The sequence below is a fragment of the Olea europaea genome, unplaced genomic scaffold, assembly GCF_002742605.1.
Source record: "Olea europaea var. sylvestris unplaced genomic scaffold, O_europaea_v1 scaffold1008, whole genome shotgun sequence".
In the NCBI taxonomy this organism is placed as follows: domain Eukaryota; kingdom Viridiplantae; phylum Streptophyta; class Magnoliopsida; order Lamiales; family Oleaceae; genus Olea; species Olea europaea.
In genome coordinates this window covers 95414-113620 of record NW_019227399.1, presented here as the reverse complement: position 1 = coordinate 113620, position 18207 = coordinate 95414, and the positions used below count along the sequence as shown (strand labels likewise).

Here is an 18207-nt window from a genome sequence, read left to right as displayed (position 1 = left end):
TGCAGATGATGTTCACAGAGATATAGGACTTTACCAAGTCTATCCAAATTATTTGAAGAACAAAATTGGATAGAATCACGTACATAAAATTTCAGTATCCTTGAGATCACTTTCAATTAATTTCCCTACAGACGTCATCAGGTAACTAATTGGAGTACAAACATTTGATATTCTGAAATGCATGTCTAGGAGAAATTTATCAATCAAAATTTGAATCAACATACTGACCACCTTTTCATATCTGTATTTTTTTTTTCGTTATTTAAGATGGTTTCCACTTCTCATCCAGAGTTGAGAGGAGGATTTTATTTTATTTATTTTTAAATAGTAAGAACCCAATAAACTCGCAAAAGAACATCTATATTATGAAATAAACAGTGCACTGGTTGGATAACATAGCATGAAATGAGTTTCAGAAGGTTGACACTGAGATAAAAATAAAAATCAACTGTAGCGGTCAAACATTTTGAGACACTATTGTGCACTTCGCATGGAAGTATTGATATTAACTCTAATATGTAGCAATTTTCCTAACAGCAATATCACTCAATATCAACAACTATAACTGGTGGCATCCAAATTACACGTGGATGGATCACTATATAATTTGAAAATATTTTATAAGAGATCAGGTATGGATATCAAAATATAGTACCATGACCAACAACCCAGATGTCCACTAATAATGTAGATATTTTATATTCCTGCTTAATTGGTTTATGAGGTCAATGAGGGTTTGAAAGGAGGAAGGATTGACGATGGTAGTCAACATAAAGCACTAAAATATCTTTTACAAATGAAATTAAAAAATAGCTAGTACATGAAGTAATGCCAAGAAGAAGATGATCTTGCATCGATTTAGTATTAGCTCCTGTCACATCCTTGAGGGAGAAAAAACTCGGAGTATACACAACTGCTTTAGAAATAAATCCCATCCTATGAAGCTTAAGAGTCTTCAATTCTACACTTTTAGGATCATAATATATTATCTGGTTCTCAAGGAATGTAAAAAATTTCTCGCAGCAGCCTATCAGCTGGAAATAGCAAGAATTCCACCTCCCCAGTGTTGGAAAATTGATAGAGATCAACTTTGACCAAGATTTTTGAACACCGCAACTCTTCATTACCCATATGTCAATCAAATCAACCCAGAAGTAGCAGGTAAACATAGACTATCTCCAATAATTCCCAAGCTTATTCTACTAGGACGATTAATTGAAGGTAGAGGAAGAGATTTGAAGCACTCACTGCTAAACTCAAATGAGAGTACAAGATCATTCCCGCTACGTCCGTCACCGATCCAATGAAGGACCCATTAAGATAGATTGGAGACTTTATGCATTGGAAGCTGGGAGCAAATCCAATGTTTCTCCATGTTTTGGTCCCAAGGGTATGAATCTCAACCACCCTATTAGGATAGAATGTTGTTCCTTCAATTTGAGATTTCGCAAGCTGATTTTTTCCTGGAGACAACACTCTAAGAACCTTATATTGATTAGTCAGTTGACAAAATCCAAATCCACAAGTCACCGTACTCTCATCAGCATTGATAGCTGGTGGAAGTTCTATATACTCATTTGTGACCGAATTGCATACAACGGTTGGGTTATTATGGGTAGGGTTTGGCAAATCTCTCGAACCGAACCAGCCGAACCGAATTCAAACTGAACTGAATCGAACTCGACGGTTCTTGTCAAATTAAATACTCGAACGGGTATCTAAATTGAGAACCGACGGGCATGGTTCGGTTCTCGGTTCTAAACCAAAAATCGAAGAACCGAATATTTCTAATTTTTTTTATATTGAGTAAATTAAATTATTTTAATTTTAATTTTTTCTAAACAAATTAACAAATTCTAAATCCAAATTTTTGGCCCAATAACTTGTTTCATTTCAAATTTTTTAATTTTTGGCCCCATTACCCATTTTATTGTTTCATTTCTTAGCCCAACAAGATCCAATTCACTAAATAACTCTAAACACCTACATTAAAGTGCATAACGTTGTCTCGACTCTCGCAGCCTCGCTGACATTTCAAAACCTATACAATCGTCGACCGATGCTGTGACCTCCGATCGAAGTTGCGACCTTCGCTGACCGAAATTTTGACTGTAGCGATCATTTGAACAAGATAGTCTACTAGTCTATGGCATTCCAAAACAATTGAATATATCATTAGTTGTATTTATATAATGTTGTTATAAATGTTAAAAAATTTAATTATAGTACAGAATCGAACGGAACCGAACCCGAACAGATGCATAATTATATTTGGACCCGACGGTTCCATTTACTAGATACCCGAAAATTTTGGTTCGGTTCGATTCTAAAGAGAACCGAATCGAACTGACCCGTGCCCACCCCTAATTATGGGAGCGCTCAAACAAACAAAGGAAGCCGTTACACGAATTCACTATACTGATCTTGTGATTCTTGGTATCCAGGTTAATAGTTCGCTTCCTCTTAGTATTCCCCTCGATGAAAGCAATCGCTTGAGCGTCAACATTAAGCAAAGGAGTCTTCAATTTGGTATCAGGCTTCAAGTTTACTTGCTGCCCAGCTTCAATCACACTGATTACAGATGGCTCCATAAAGTAAAGCATTCTTGAAATTCGTCCAACATCCGAGGGTCGGATTAGAATGCCAGCTTTTGAATGTGCAAAGTGATGCTTGGCAAAGTGAGGGTTAGAAATTAGATGTTGCCAAGTTTTGCACACACACTTGCACATTACAATCCCTTTAATGGACAGATATAGCAGAATTTCTAAAATGATGAGCTCCGGTAAATCCATTATGGACGCTCTCGAACTTCTACGTGTTGTTAAGCCCATTATTAGGTGAAATCTGCAGAAGCAACAGAAAATAGAAATATTGGCAACAATAGAATAACACTGTTATTTTACAGCATAGAGTAAAAGCATATATTGATAAGAAACTAAAGAAAAACAAGATGTATTAGCTATAACTAAGAAGCAAATAGACTCATTTACAAAAAAACGAGGACGAAATGGAAATGATACATTAATTTGAAACTTTCATCCGAGGTTAGGTTTTTCATTTTTTCCTACTCGTGTTTATCCCCTTGTATTCAAAAACAAAGGTTTTCTTGAATATTTTCCTTCCCTTTCATCACGAAAATCATATAAAACAGGGCCTTGTTGACACAAATAAAGAATTATAATAAATTAAATGTAAATGGATATTCTATTACAGAGAAAAAGAAAAAGCTTAACCCATTTGTATCCTGGATATGCAAAGGCCAAGAAACAAGGATAAAGGGGAAGATAGTATTTAATTTCTCGTTTTATTTTTTCGACTTGCAACAAATCTATAAAAACATTTAGCCTCGTTTGAGCCTCATTATTTCTCGTTACATTAAATTAAAATTTTCTCTTTCATACTTTTAACCACACAATATTCAATAAAATAATATTACACGTAAATCAAAAACTTTTCAACCATTCATTTTTCAAATAAAACACTGTTCAAAACATTAAATTAAAATAATATTACGTGTAATAAAATAATATTACACGTAAATCAAAAACTTTTCAGTCACTCATTTTTCAAATAAAACACTATCCAAACATTATAATAAAAAATAATGAGGCTCAAACGGGGTGTAAATTATGCTTGTGGGTGCCGAAGGGAGAAAAAAAAAATTCAAAATTTTTTCGTTGCCGGTATCCTGACCAACTAGACTACAACGGGATTGCTGAACATTCAATAAATACAAATGTTCAAGAATATTGTAAGTGATAAAATATCAATTAATTTTTTATTTTAAATTCACGTGTGTGTATATATATAATGTAACATCAAATGATAGGTCGAATTAAATAAGTCATTTAATTTCATATTTCATTCAACTTATTATCAAATGCCATTTAAATTGCGATTGTAACTCCAGTGAAACTTTATAGCATTGTGTGTGTGTATAAATATATGTATGTAGATTAAATTTACACAATTGATCATTATAAATGTGTGTTCTTCTAGTTTTGGATGATTTGACGAAAATAATTAAGCCCTTATTTGGTTTTACTAAAATTAAGCCCTTGTTTGAGTTCCATTTTGGAGAAAAAAAAATGCATTTTTGAATACTCTATTTAATGAGAAATGTATGTGCTTAATAAATAAAGAAAAGTTTTGGATTTATATTTAATATTATTTTATTAAATAATATGTGATTGAAATGATGTCAAAATACTGTTTAAAAATATATATATTTTTTCAAAGAATGATACTCAAACAAGGGCTAAGTTTTTAGTAAGGGAAATGTTATTTGTACACCGGAGTTGACATTCCGGTGTACACTTTCCTCACATGAGGGGATGGGCCCCATGACAATAAAAAAATCGTGAAATCTCCCCATGTGAGGGGAGTATACACCGGAGTGTCAATCTCGATGTACGTGTAGCAAAATAAAATTATTTTTTACGTTTGATAGGACTAAATCCGTATTTGACCCTTATTATTTAAAATGATTTTTTTACAAATTTATGTTAAATGAAATAATTTGTCAAATCTACAACTTTTATCAATTTTTCAATTATAAATTTCACCAATCACTTTCAAAATTTATTAAAAATTTAATTTAATTTTTAAACCAAACACGAGTTAGCCATCCTTTGGCTCTCATTTTTCTAGAAATGAAAATGCGTGGAATATTGTTTTTTTTTTGAAAAATAAGTGGTTGAAATGGAAGGGAAAATTTTCGATTTACGTATAATATTATTTTATAGAAAATTGTGTGATTGAAAATAAGAAATAAAAAAATGAAATGTAATATAATGAAATTTAGTGGGAGCCAAACGGAAACTTAAATGATTGTTTGATATTTGTATATTGTTCTACTAAACAAGTGGATATAAATTGAGATCCAATCTTTACATAAATAAAATAATAAGAGGAAATTGCAGAGGATGTCAAATTTTCCCTTAACATTTATAGAAGTGTCACTTTTTTTTGGGCATTACAAGAATGTCAATTTTAAACATATTTGTCCCTTTAAATAATTTCAAATACCTTGCATGTTCTAATTAAATGAGATTTGACAACTGCAAAAAATTGTACCAAAATAGCAGCATGTCAGTTCAATTTAAAAAAAAAATTGAAAAAAGGGTACCAAAACTCAAAAATCACTATCCAATCTATCATTCCCATTTACCCTAACTCTCTTACCGTGTCTCTCATTTCTCTCATTTCAATTGTTCACCATAGCGTCGTCGCCGACCGTCGTTCTACTCTCGACCGCCAACGAAGTCCACAAAACTACAATCCCGTGCCATCATTCATTGAAACACTCACATTTAATTTCAATTCCCTTCCCTCTTTCTTTCTAGACATACAGACGGGGATGGATTTGCGTGGGTGAGCTTCCTCCTTTTCCTAGATTCTACCTTGATACGAAATACCATATTTTCGGTTTTCTTTATCATTTTTTCTGTCTTTGCATATCTACATTCAAACTCTTGGGTTTGATTCAGAGTTTCATTTAATCATAAAGCCAAACCTGTGATTAGTTATCATCCCATTTTCTATATTTACATGATCTGTGAGTACAATTTGTTTTTTTTGTTCCTTTTGTATTCTTCTTTCTCACTCATAAACTTGCACGGGTATAACATTTTTAGGGTTTTTAAGTTCATCTTTTGTTTTTAAATTTACTTTTTTTATTCGAAATATTATCTGGGCTATTGTTGCGATTTTCATTTAATAGTATACAAATCTTTATTGGTTTCTATGGGTTGTGTTAATTACATTTTGAGTTATTTTCCTTTTTATTAACTTGTAATTAATAATATTATACAAAGGTGAAAATGCTATCTTTTGGTTGTTGATTTTCTTTGACATCAATTTTATTATTTTTATTGTCCAATTTTCAAATTAAATTGCACGTTTTTATATTGGACATGCTATAACATTTTTAGGGTTTTTAAGTTCATCTTTTGTTTTTAAATTTACTTTTTTTATTCGAAATATTATCTGGGCTATTGTTGCGATTTTCATTTAATAGTATACAAATCTTTATTGGTTTCTATGGGTTGTGTTAATTACATTTTGAGTTATTTTCCTTTTTATTAACTTGTATTTAATAATATTATACAAAGGTGAAAATGCTATCTTTTGGTTGTTGATTTTCTTTGACATCAATTTTATTATTTTTATTGTCCAATTTTCAAATTAAATTGAACGTTTTTATATTGGACATGCTGTGATGACATAGAATTAGACAATTTATAATTTGATCAATTGCTATATACCACAATCTTTATTTTTCCATATTTTGTACGAACCATAATGTTCACAATTTCATTTAGATGCTTGACAGCATAACTGTGGTTTTAATTTTTCATTAGGCTCGAATATGTAGTGAAGTAGCTTTTCAATATTACCTATTTGCGTAGAGGTAAAAAGCAGATTTCTCGATAGTTCATCTGTCGGCATGTCACTAATGTAGAGAAATTCCATCGCGTTTGAACTGTCGTTCCCGACAGTTAGCTTCTGTATTTCTCGAAAGATGAACTGTTGGGAATGACAGTTTAGTTCTTACCTCTGCTCTGTTCCACAAGTCGAACTTTTGTTAATAATAACATTGCACGAGTGTTTCACATTAACATGTATAAAATATTAGGAATGATTTGGCGAATTTTCGATAAGTTGTGCCTAGGTAATATATATGCAGATTTGTACTCATGAACTGAACGAGTGTCAAAATGTTGGTGCACACGTTCATGAAAATGTAATGGGAAGTGGAACCAATTGATTTTCTTGTCAAAGAAAGAGCAACCTTCACAACGGTCCACTTCTGGTAACTGCTGAGAATGCATAAGTCGAACTTTCATTAATCATAACATTGCACGAGTGTTTCACATTAACATGTATAAAATATTAGGAATGATTTGGCGAATTTTCGATAAGTTGTGCCTAGGTAATATATGTGCAGATTTGTACTCATGAACTGAACGAGTGTCAAAATGTTGGTGCACACGTTCATGAAAATGTAATGGGAAGTGGAACCAATTGATTTTCTTGTCAAAGAAAGAACAACCTTCACAACGGTCCACTTCTGGTAACTGCTGAGAATGCATGGAAGAACATTTTTTCTTACATTAATGTATATTCATTTTTAAGAAATGTTGGTTCTGTTTATGTGAAAGTCATCTGTTTGGATTTTGTACGAAAATGTTAGTACAGAAATTGTTTTCGGTGCATTTTATAAGTATTTTGCTTTTGGAACTCGTTCGATTTAGATATTAAAATTGATATCCAATTGAAATGAAAACTGGTGTGTTTTATAAGTTTCTTACTTTAGGAACTCGTTTGATTTAGATATTAAAACTGGTATCCAACTAAAAAGACTGTTTGGTTGCATTTTATAAGTTTCTTGCCTTCGAAACTCGTTCGATTTATCGATTACAACTGGTATCCAATTGAAAAATGTATGATTGAAATGAATATGTGCACATTTGTGTCACTCGAAAACATTTGTGAACTACGGTAATATCATCGATCATCATTATCTTTCAAAACATAATGAGCACTTCTTTCTACGTGCTTTAAAATGTCATGCGTACCATGCTCCAATCAAGATGAAATGGTACGCATGATTTAATGTTCACAATTTTCGTAAACGATAGGCAGTGTGGGTGATACAAATCGTTCGAACTGTACGGCCAGATAAGTTGCAGCAGCTCCTTTGAACAAAAATATTGAACTTGTCGGACCAGAATAGAAGTGATTTTGTCCCCACTCCACTTTCATTCGTCACCCGCATGAACAAACTTTCGCTCACACGACGCGATGAACCGCAAATGATTATTCATATTTGAAATGTTGGGATTGCAACGGTAAGAATTTTGCAGAATCAATATGTTGAAATTTAATCACATGAAAGTGACACTGCATAATACATAAATCCCTACAATAGCAAAATGTCAAATCAAAGGTTTCCATCGTTTTGAAGTGAGTAAAATTGTATATCCCGACAGTTTGTAAATGTCGGGTTTGACATTTCAAACGTCTAACCTGACAGTTTGTAAATGTCAAATTCGATAGTTGAATTGTCGAAAATTTTGGAAAGCAGACGGCAGTGGGTGGAACTCAGGCTTCTTCAGCACATTAAGTGTGGACATTACTATTGAACTACGAACTGACAAAATAAAAAGGTCAGATTGACATTGTCATTAAATAGACATTTAATCAAAACATTGTTTGGTTTATATGAAAGAAATTATTCAAAACCTTAATGTTGATAATGAAATTTTGTGAAAGATTCCAAAACAAAACAAATCAATACATAATAGTTTTAAAAATTTCAAATAAATATGTCCATATTGTATTTAACATTTACAAAACAAAATGCTAAAAAAATAAAATATAAATGATTTCTAATTGCTAACATCTCAAAATGGATGAAAAATGCAAGAAAATGTCTTATTAATCAATAAAAATGAAGAAGATGAAGAAAAGTTAGGATTTGTAAGAGAATAAGATAATATATTTGTTTATATTTTATTTTTCATTTGTTAATTTCTTTTACCATTTTTTATTAACACAAATTCATATTAATCAATATAATACATATTTATCCATATTTTTTATATACAAAATAAATCATCACATCAACACAATCATTTTCATTCAAATCGAGCATTAAATGCTAATCAAAATGTGTCATTGAGGATAGTTTGGACATTTCATCCCAAAAAAATGATACTTTTATTCAAATAAATATGTCCATATTGTATTTAACATTTACAAAACAAAATGCTAAAAAAATAAAATATAAATGATTTCTAATTGCTATCATCTCAAAATGGATGAAAAATGCAAGAAAATGTCTTATTAATCAATAAAAATGAAGAAGATGAAGAAAAGTTAGGATTTGTAAGAGAATAAGATAATATATTTGTTTATATTTCATTTTTCATTTGTTAATTTCTTTTACCATTTTTTATTAACACAAATTCATATTAATCAATATAATACATATTTATCCATATTTTTTATATACAAAATAAATCATCACATCAACACAATCATTTTCATTCAAATCGAGCATTAAATGCTAATCAAAATGTGTCATTGAGGATAATTTGGACATTTCATCCCAAAAAAAATGATATTTTTGCTCACATAAAGTGAAAATGATAATTTTTTTAGAAATTTCAAATTTTGCGACATTTTAGAAAATTCCCCATAAAATAATTAGCGGTCCAAAATTTAGGTCTGGGCAGATCCAAAAATTGCCATCGAAGCCGACTAGGATGTTAGGGACAGAAAGATCTGATTGCGTTGCGTGTTAATGCCAAAATCCCTGTGTCAGTGACACGTTTCACCATCTCCCTAACTGTCTCCTGACATATTCACCATTAAAATTTGGATCCCAAAGAATATCCGATACCATCTTGTTTGGTCCCTCTGTCAGCCTCTGATCCCAATCTTCTACCCATTACCGTAAACCCCACTCCCTCTCAAACATACTGTGGGTTTTTCTTTTGAGGTGAATGTTTCTTCAGAATCTTATTTTTTGTTACTTAGTCTAGTTTAATTTTTTATTTTTTATTTTTTTATTTTTATATAAGTAATTCCCAGATTCAGAAGATATTTCTTGGAATTTGGATGAGAATGTGGTGTAGAATTTACAGCAGTAGGATGGTTTGGTTTCTAGCAGTTTCTTTGTTTGGTACTTCTGACTGCACAATATTAAACAATATTAAAAGGAAGATTTTTTTTTGCCAATTTTCTTGTCCTGAAAAGAAAAGTTAAAACTTTGTCTGTCAATCTAATTCATGACAATTTGACATACCAAACATAGCCTAAAGATCTTAATGCTATTTTTTCTGGCCCTAGATAGTGGAGTTCATTTGTGGTGTCTGATATTTCTAGCATTCTATAAAATGTCAATTTCTTCCCTTTTCTTTGTGATAGATTCAACTGGATCAGCTCTCTCTCCGGACAGCTTATCCAATAGCAAGTTGCTGATCTGGACTTTCATTTAAAGTTGATTTCTTTTCAGGGGTAGTCTCAGTTGAGTGAAGAAAAATTTATTGTCAATCAAGGATAATTGATGGAGAAAAGGCAGAAAAAATTTCTTACCGTAGCACCCTTCGAGTGTGCTTGGCGGGACGATTTGAGGTTTAGGGAAGCTGGAAGGGGTTGTGTAGCATTTGATGCTTTTGCGCACAACGATGTCACAATTGTCTTTAGGGAGCAGGCAGGGAGTCAGCATTACCATTACAAAAGGGATAATAGTCCACACTACACTGTGATTATTGGTAGTCATAGAAATAAGCGATTACATATCGAGGTTGATGGGAAAACAGTAGTTGATGTGGCCGGAGTTGATCTCTACTGTTCATCGACGTTTCAGAGCTATTGGATTAGCATATTTGATGGGTTGATTAGCATTGGAAAGGGGAGATATCCTTTTCAGAATCTTGTTTTTCAATGGCTTGATTCGAATCCGAATTGTAGTGTTCAGTATGTTGGACTCAGTAGTTGGGATAGACATGTTGGGTATCGGAATGTTAATGTTCTTCCACTCACGCAAAACCATATATCTTTGTGGAAGCACGTAGATTGTGGCGAATACGAGGGGGTGGATGATGGGAAAGAAGAATTGGAAGAAAATCTTGAAGATTATGAAAATTGGGGGCTTGAAAAATTTCTCGAGAATTGGGAACTCTCCGATGTGTTTTTCATTGTTGGAACAGAGCAAAGGGCTGTCCCGGCGCATAAGGTCATATTGGCGGCATCCGGGTTTCATGATTTTAGTTCTTCAGATGAAGATGTCATCCATCTCCAAGATGTTAGCTATTCAGTGCTCCACGCACTTCTTGAATATGTATACACTGGTCACACTATGGTTGGTCTCTATTTCTGGTGAAATATCTTTTATATATTCAATTATGATGAGTATTTTTCTTTTTCTGTTCTATTTTAGTGATTATTAATTTGGCATTACAAGTTCCTACTTCTGCAGTTAAATAGAGTAACAGAGAGCATTACCATTTAATGAGAAGGAAGAAAGTGCAGAAGATTCTGCTAAACTGTCTTCAACATTTCAATCCTGATCTATCATAACTGAATGTACTTTATTATAAATCCATGGAACAATTACTGTCTGTTGCATGATGAATTAGAGTATATACATTGCTTCGTTGCAGTTGATTTTGGTGCACGAGGAAGTTTGACTTTTGACTCTTTCTGCTTCTGACACATAGATTTTTGCTTTAACTGTCCATTTGTACTTGAGCATCAAGACTACATAAACTACATACATTCCCTGGTTTGTCATTGCCATGATGCTTATTTTGAATTTAACTGTAATTGCTTTTTCATAAAGCGTTGTCAATATTTCTAATGGCTCTTATATGTACAATTGATGTAGATTCCGGAGTCACATCTCAGTTCTCTAAAAGCCCTGAGCTTGCGGTTTGAGGTGATGACTTTGGTCAAGAGATGTGAAGAAACGATAGAGCGCTTTAAACTCAATAAGAAGCTCTTTAACTCTGGTAAAAACGTGGAGATATCATATCAAAGCTCCTGGCTCCCATGCAACACTGTTTTCCCGTACAGATTACCCATTGACGTGAAGAGGCTTAATCATTTTCGCTCAACTGGTGAATACAGTGATGTAGACATTTATATTGAAGGTCATGGTTTTGTTGCGCGGTCACATAAGATCATCCTTGGTTTATGGAGTTACCCTTTCACAAAGGTACACTCACTTTAATCTACTTTCTTGTTTGGTTCCTTTCTTCATATAATAAAACATTAATGCATGCTTGGTCCACTATAGCGACAAGTTGTTGTCACAACAAAAGAATCCATGTACACAACTGGTCTCAAGTTATCAACTGGATTGTTCTGCATTACCTAAAGATTATAGACCCTCTACCCCAAACTCCCACTATCACCCTCGATCCACCCTGTAAAATAAATTATAGAAACTGTGTGTCAGATTTAGTAGGGTAATTGATCACTCATGAAATTTCATGGAAGCAATGAATGCACTTGATAAGTCTTGGTTATTATGAATATGTGACCAACTGATATATCTTGATGAAAACCTCCCCCTACAGCTGCCAAATGAAAAACATAATTTAAAGCTCATGAAGAAAATAAATTATTTAGTTTGATAACTGGATGATTTTGTTAATGTGCAATGCATGAAGCAAGTAAGATGTGGCAAAATCGTACTTTGAAAGAGTTTTTGTAAGTAAAGAGTGAAATATACCATTCGATTAATACATTGGAGAAAAAATTTGAAGGTTTAGAGTTTTCCTCATGTACTTTCAATATCAGTGTGAATTTTTCTACACTTCTCTAACTTTTTTGTACTAGGACGTGATTAATGGTGGAAATATTGAAATATGCAGATGTTCACAAATGGAATGAGTGAGAGTGCTTCCTCGAAGGCTTGCTTTAAAGATGTCTGCTTTGAAGCATTCTCAACTATGCTGGACTTCATGTATGGTGGAGAAGTTTACAAAGAAGACTCGGTTCTCGTAGATACCTTGCTACTTCAGCTTCTTCTCTTAGCGGATCAGTTTGGGGTTACTCTTCTTCATCAGGAGTGTTGCAAAACACTTTTAGAACATCTATCAGAGGTAATATGGTAACCTTGATCTTTTGGGGCTTAAAACAATAGTGGTCACTATTTTTTTCAAGTTGGTCGCTGAACTTAAAACTTTTTATCAAAAGAAGTTCACTGAACTTAAACGTGTGTTACAATTTGATCATTTTGGTAATGTTGGTTAGTTTGATTAAAACAAAAAATTGGCATGGAGTCTAGTCGGCAGCTTAGGTGGCAAATAACTTGACTACCATGTCACATTTTCCGTTAGTTGAACTTAGAGAAAGCGAAACAAACTTTCAGTTCAGTGGCCAACATGAAGTTTTGCTAAACATTTAGTGACTTCTGGTGTGTTTAACCCTGTCACATAGTTCAGATTTGAGTCCAAAGAATTTCTCTTTGAATTATTTATCACTGAATCAAAATCCTAGACGGGGACAACAATTTAGAAAATTGAGAATTGGTGGAGTGTCAGGATTATGAACACGAGCGGAGAACATTTTTGACAATGAATTATAAAGTATTAATACCTCTCATCTATATATTATATGCAGGGATGGAGTTCTCATAATTGAGGAAGGTCACACAACTACTTTTTCTATTATGCCAAGTTTAATGGACGAGGAAGCAGACAGTTTTGGCAAAGTATTTGGGTAGCTTTACGTGTGGCTAACTTTTGGACTTTGTTGCAGGATTCTGTGTGCCCAGTTCTGCAAGTTGTTTCGTCCGTTCCTTCATGTAAACTCATTGAAGAAACCTGTGAAAGGAAATTTTCCATGCATTTTGATTACTGCACAACTGCGTGCTTTGATTTTGTCATGCTAGAGGAAGCAACCTTTGGCAACATTCTCCAGGTGAGTTCTTCTCTTCTCAAAGGTGTGAGTTCTTTTCTCAAAGGTTCATTAATAGAGAATACATTACAAAACATCAAAAGCAATCTTCTCCGTCTGGAACATCTTACTTAAACTTATTTACTTTTCATGTATACGCCTTAAGAAATAAGTGAAACTACCTTAAATTAAATTTTGCCTTAAAGTAAATTTTAAGCTTGGCCAAGCACGTCTAAGCTTAAAGTTAATTGTAAGTAGTAACTTCTTTTTTCCCCATAACATGTTGCCAAAAAAGAAAAATTAATTTCTAACTGTGTTCACTTATTTATTAAAACAGTACTTTTACTTTTTTTAGGCTTGGCCAAATATGTTCCTTTCTATGAAAATTAAGTGAATTGACTAAAATATATAAAATATCCGACTTATTTTGTGATAAGTTGGTAAGAAATTTAAGATTATGATTTCCACGTCAGTGCATATTATCTTTGTTGAAGTATTGGCATTTGGGCCGGGGAACTTAACAAATATAATATGTATATTGCAGCATCCAGATTTGACTGTAACGTGTGAAGAACGGGTTCTTAATGCAATCTTAATTTATTGCTCCCAATCAAAGGAGTTAAATGCATGGGACAGAGTAGATGAGAAGCTGCTGAATTCAACGCCTGAGCTTATTTTTGGTGAAAGGCTCAATTCTCTCGACTTATTTCTAAGTTTTGTACGCTTCCCCTTACTTCCTTATGAAGTGCTTAAACTGGTATGCCCTTAAAACATCAAGATATAAATTACATGCTTGAGAATGTCATATGAGGTTTTCTAAATGTGAAAAAATGTTAAAATATTGCAGCTGGAGAGGAGCAACCTTAGGAGACATATTACTACTTTCCGTCGGCTGGTATTGAGAAAACTTGCACAAAAGATATCTATGGTCAAAAGTTCATTAAACAGATTATTCTTTATATCTTCTGGAAACTGATACAGCATTTCACAGGTGAAAGAGGCCATTTCTTTTCTGGAAGTTGGATTAACTGGTCCTGACAAAGATCTAAAGTAAGTATAAGACAGTAAACTAAGTTCAAAACTTTTCTACTTCTCTCGGTGAAATACTGCAAAGATGTATCTATTATCCTCCTCAGAATTGATAAACTTATACCTATGTAATCATAACAAAAATTCCTTTCCTTTTTTTCATCTTGGGTTCCCGTGCTAGGCCATTCTGTGTGGACTGTCCCAGGAAAACTCTGCGTGTATGTCTGGCCAGGCATCCTTGGCCTGTGGCTTGCGGGGCTGTATTTTCACAAAATGTGAGTGATGGGAATTTCTTGGGCGTTGGACTGAATAGCCTGCCCAACGACCCTACATTTTGTTCCTTGAATGGGAAGGGATTTGTTCATTTAAATTTTTATCAGAAAAATAAGTAGCCTACATGAGCCCTCACTGCCTAGCTGGTGGTGGTGAGCCTTGAAAATTTTCGTAAACAGCCCTGCAATTCACACTTTACACTGGATTTTATTCAGAATTTTTCCACTGGTGGGTTTTTATATTCCAAGTAAGCTCACGTTTGTGAAAATCCAGATGATGTTCACAAATTAACGACGCTTAGTCTATTCCCTGCCATGTCCTCTGAACAAGTTAGTTTCAGATCTGTTGAGTTAGATAATCCTTAACGTCTTGCTTCTTCTAGCTTTTAATTAATATAAGGGATCCGCAAAATTTGCTCACTTTATTCTCTACTAGTTATCACGAGTGATGTGTCTTGTTGGGGTGTGCACTGATGTGGTTTTTGTACTCGAAGTTTGCCATCACGAAATCCTTTCTGATGATGATTTTTTTTCTTATATACCTTGAATATGTAAATTTCTGGTGAATAACTACAAATGCTGGTTGTCTTTGCAGTGTCAGATTTCAACATAGGAGATCGAGTTTTCGGGAGCTCCAGTTTATATGTGATGGAGACAGCAACGGACTGTTGTATTTTGCGGGGACATCATATGGGGAACACCAATGGGTAAATCCCGTTTTGTCCAAGGTAAACTTATAAACTTCTCTTTAGCCTGTTTCTTGTAGAATTATCAAATTGTTCCTTGCACTAATACTGTAATATTTCAGAGGGTAAGCATTACTGCAAGTAGTCCCGTTTCAAGATACACCGACCCTAAGGTTTTGGTTTCAAGGACTTACCAGGTATGCTTTTAAGTTTTTAACATTTTTCCTTGTTAGAACATGAATGAAATAAATTTATTCTGTACTAGGGCACATCTTTTGCCGGGCCTCGAGTCGAAGATGGGAGAAACACTGCATGGTGGATGGTTGATATAGGCCCTGATCATCAGGTTTGGATAGTTCTATTGTGGCGTGTTTGATAGGGGGATTTCATAGTATTGGACAATATAAAGAAAAAAAAATGTTAAAACCTTGTTCATCCTAGTGTCCATACTACCTACAAACGTGCACGTACAGAAGGAAGAATTTTCTGATCGATATTTATCGATCAAATTAATGCAGCTCATGTGCAATTATTACACGCTGAGGCAGGACGGATCTAGAGCTTTCGTAAGGTGTTGGAATTTTCAGGTAAAGTACATGTTTAGAAGTATATTTCTTCATAACTAGATGTTTAAAAAGGGGGGCACTGCCGTTTCACATGCTGAGCCGGTGAGGACTGAAGCTCAGTCCTTCGGGCACATGGGCATGTAAGGGTTGGGCTGGTTGCTCGAGCGAGCGCCCAATATAAGGGAAAAATGAATTTCCGACGTAGCCAACATGAGTGGCTGCAGGGATTCTTATGGTGTTGGCTCTGCCCCTGGTCAGGCCTGATAAACTGGACTGCCCTGTCCATATTGACACCTCTATTTCATATTTGCATGCTATTTTTTGCAATTTTAATGGATGTGTTATCAGGGTTCTTTGGATGGCAAGAATTGGTTGAACTTGAGAGTACACGAGAATGATGAGACAATATGCAAACCTGGTCAATTTGCATCATGGCCGATTATTGGTCCCAACGCTTTGCTTCCGTTCAGATTCTTTAGAGTAGTCTTAACGGAGCCGACTACAGATGTTACAAACCCGTGGAGCTTTTGCACTTGCTTCTTGGAGCTTTACGGTTACTTTCGTTAACTTTGTTGTGGAATTGAATGTTGGCTAACGTTCTTATAATTTATTTAAGGACTCTGAAGTTGAAAATAAATTCAGTGTGACACTAAAGGTTTGTACATATTGGTAGTGTACTTCTACGGGCTCCAAGCACTAATTCGTGTGCAAATTACACCTATATTTTCAGGCAGTGAACCCTTTCTTTTCTGGACAACGAAGATTTCAATATTGTGGGAGTTCTTTATTTTTAATATAAATTACTTCCTCTTTAGTTTAACCAACCATTTTAAAAGTATATCACTTTTCACACATTTTTTTATAGCGCACAAATGCATTTTAATCGTGGACCCCACCTTTGTGAGGAAGTGTGAAAATTGCTGTAAAAAAAAATGTTGTACAAACAACATATTTGTTAGTTTGACATTGGTTCAAAGCAATTTATTCAGTTTAATTTTGAATCTTCTTCGAATGCATAAAATTTATGCAAAAGTTTCTAAAAATATTTACGCCTTTGTTGGAGAAATGGAAAAAATAAAATTAGAAAATTACAAATATATTATGAAAATATAGAAAAACATGATTATATAAGAAAAAATAAAATAGAAGTTAAATTATAAATAAATAAGTTAAAACATAAGTTTTATCAGATGTTATATTGCAATATAGACACTTGACCTTGACATAATGACAGTGGTTGTCTAGCTGCATATTTAATGCATTATATTTTTTCGGCATAGTTGGGAGTTCTTATGAATTTTTAAAAAAGGGGAAAAGACATAAATATTCTTCGAATTGAAAGGGATATTAATTAAACATAAAATTAAGGAATAAGTTCACCATCGGGATTAAACAATGACCATCACGTTATATGCCATGCTCTAACTACCTGTATATAAAAATGACGCATAAGGGATGACATAAAATGACGTGGATGAAAAATATTGGATAAAAAATTTAATTGTATTTTAAATTTATAAATGATTGACATGTATTGTTATGTAACTCGTTTTATAAAGAAAAATTTTTCTTATACGTAATTATTGCACATAATGGTGTCCATAATGTGATGTGACAGTCATCTGATTGTTGATGTGCAAGTGTAAGATTTGAATTAAATGTTGGATCTAGTGCCACAGGTAATTATATACATCATTATGTAGACAATTATGTACATGTAGCACTCCCCTTATATAAACATAAAATGAAGGAAGAAGTTCACCGTCGAGATTAAACAATGACCATCGCGTTATATGTGATGATGTAACTACATGTACATAAAAATGATATATAAGGGATGACATAAAATGATGTTGATGGAAAATGTTGGATAAAAAATCGAATTGTATTTTAAATTGATAAATGATAAAGTGGAATGTATTATTATATAATCCATTATGTAAAACTTAATGTATATGTAGCAAGGTCCAATTACTATTTATGTGATAAAGTGACACTAGGTTCAAATAAAAGCAAATATTCATTGCATTTTATGAAGTTATCTTGACGTTTATTTCTTAGAGTAAATACAAAAATAACATCTAAATTTGGATAGAAAATATAATTTTTTTTGTGTTACTCCATTTAACCATGCTTCTAAATTTAGAGAGAGCTTTAATATTATTATTATTATTTTATTTTTTTTATCGCGTAAACTTGATGAAGGCCGTTCAACTTGCATTATAAAGAAATTTTTTT

At 33.3% G+C, this 18207-nt stretch overlaps 2 protein-coding genes across 4 annotated transcripts; one reads left to right on the top strand and one right to left on the bottom strand.

The window, feature by feature from the left end:
* Positions 1 to 733: 733 nt before the first annotated feature.
* LOC111372537 (F-box protein At3g07870-like) lies at positions 734 to 3337 on the bottom strand. The gene is made up of 2 exons (XM_022994885.1): positions 2374 to 3337; positions 734 to 1615 (listed from the first exon to the last, which is right to left on the bottom strand). The coding sequence occupies exons 1-2, from the start codon at positions 2829 to 2831 to the stop codon at positions 1195 to 1197; spliced, it is 879 nt and encodes a 292-aa protein (XP_022850653.1). The 5' UTR covers positions 2832 to 3337; the 3' UTR covers positions 734 to 1194.
* Positions 3338 to 9256: 5919 nt separating this feature from the next.
* On the top strand, positions 9257 to 16722 carry LOC111372536 (BTB/POZ domain-containing protein At2g30600). 3 transcript variants are annotated; one of them, XR_002698791.1, is made up of 14 exons: positions 9257 to 9508; positions 9937 to 10873; positions 11399 to 11728; positions 12390 to 12620; positions 13279 to 13440; positions 13961 to 14173; positions 14264 to 14311; positions 14408 to 14466; positions 14627 to 14720; positions 15313 to 15445; positions 15526 to 15600; positions 15669 to 15749; positions 15922 to 15990; positions 16318 to 16707. XR_002698791.1 is itself a non-coding variant. In XM_022994884.1 (13 exons), exons 2-13 carry the CDS (start codon positions 10076 to 10078, stop codon positions 16534 to 16536), a joined length of 2418 nt encoding a protein of 805 aa, XP_022850652.1. In that variant the 5' UTR covers positions 9262 to 9508; positions 10025 to 10075; the 3' UTR covers positions 16537 to 16722. The 3 variants fall into 3 exon arrangements, 2 of the variants coding, with proteins under 2 accessions (XP_022850652.1, XP_022850651.1); XM_022994884.1 differs by lacking the exon at positions 14627 to 14720 and having other exon boundaries at positions 9262 to 9508; positions 10025 to 10873; positions 16318 to 16722; XM_022994883.1 differs by lacking the exon at positions 14627 to 14720 and having other exon boundaries at positions 9262 to 9508; positions 16318 to 16722.
* The last annotated feature ends 1485 nt before the right edge of the window (positions 16723 to 18207 follow it).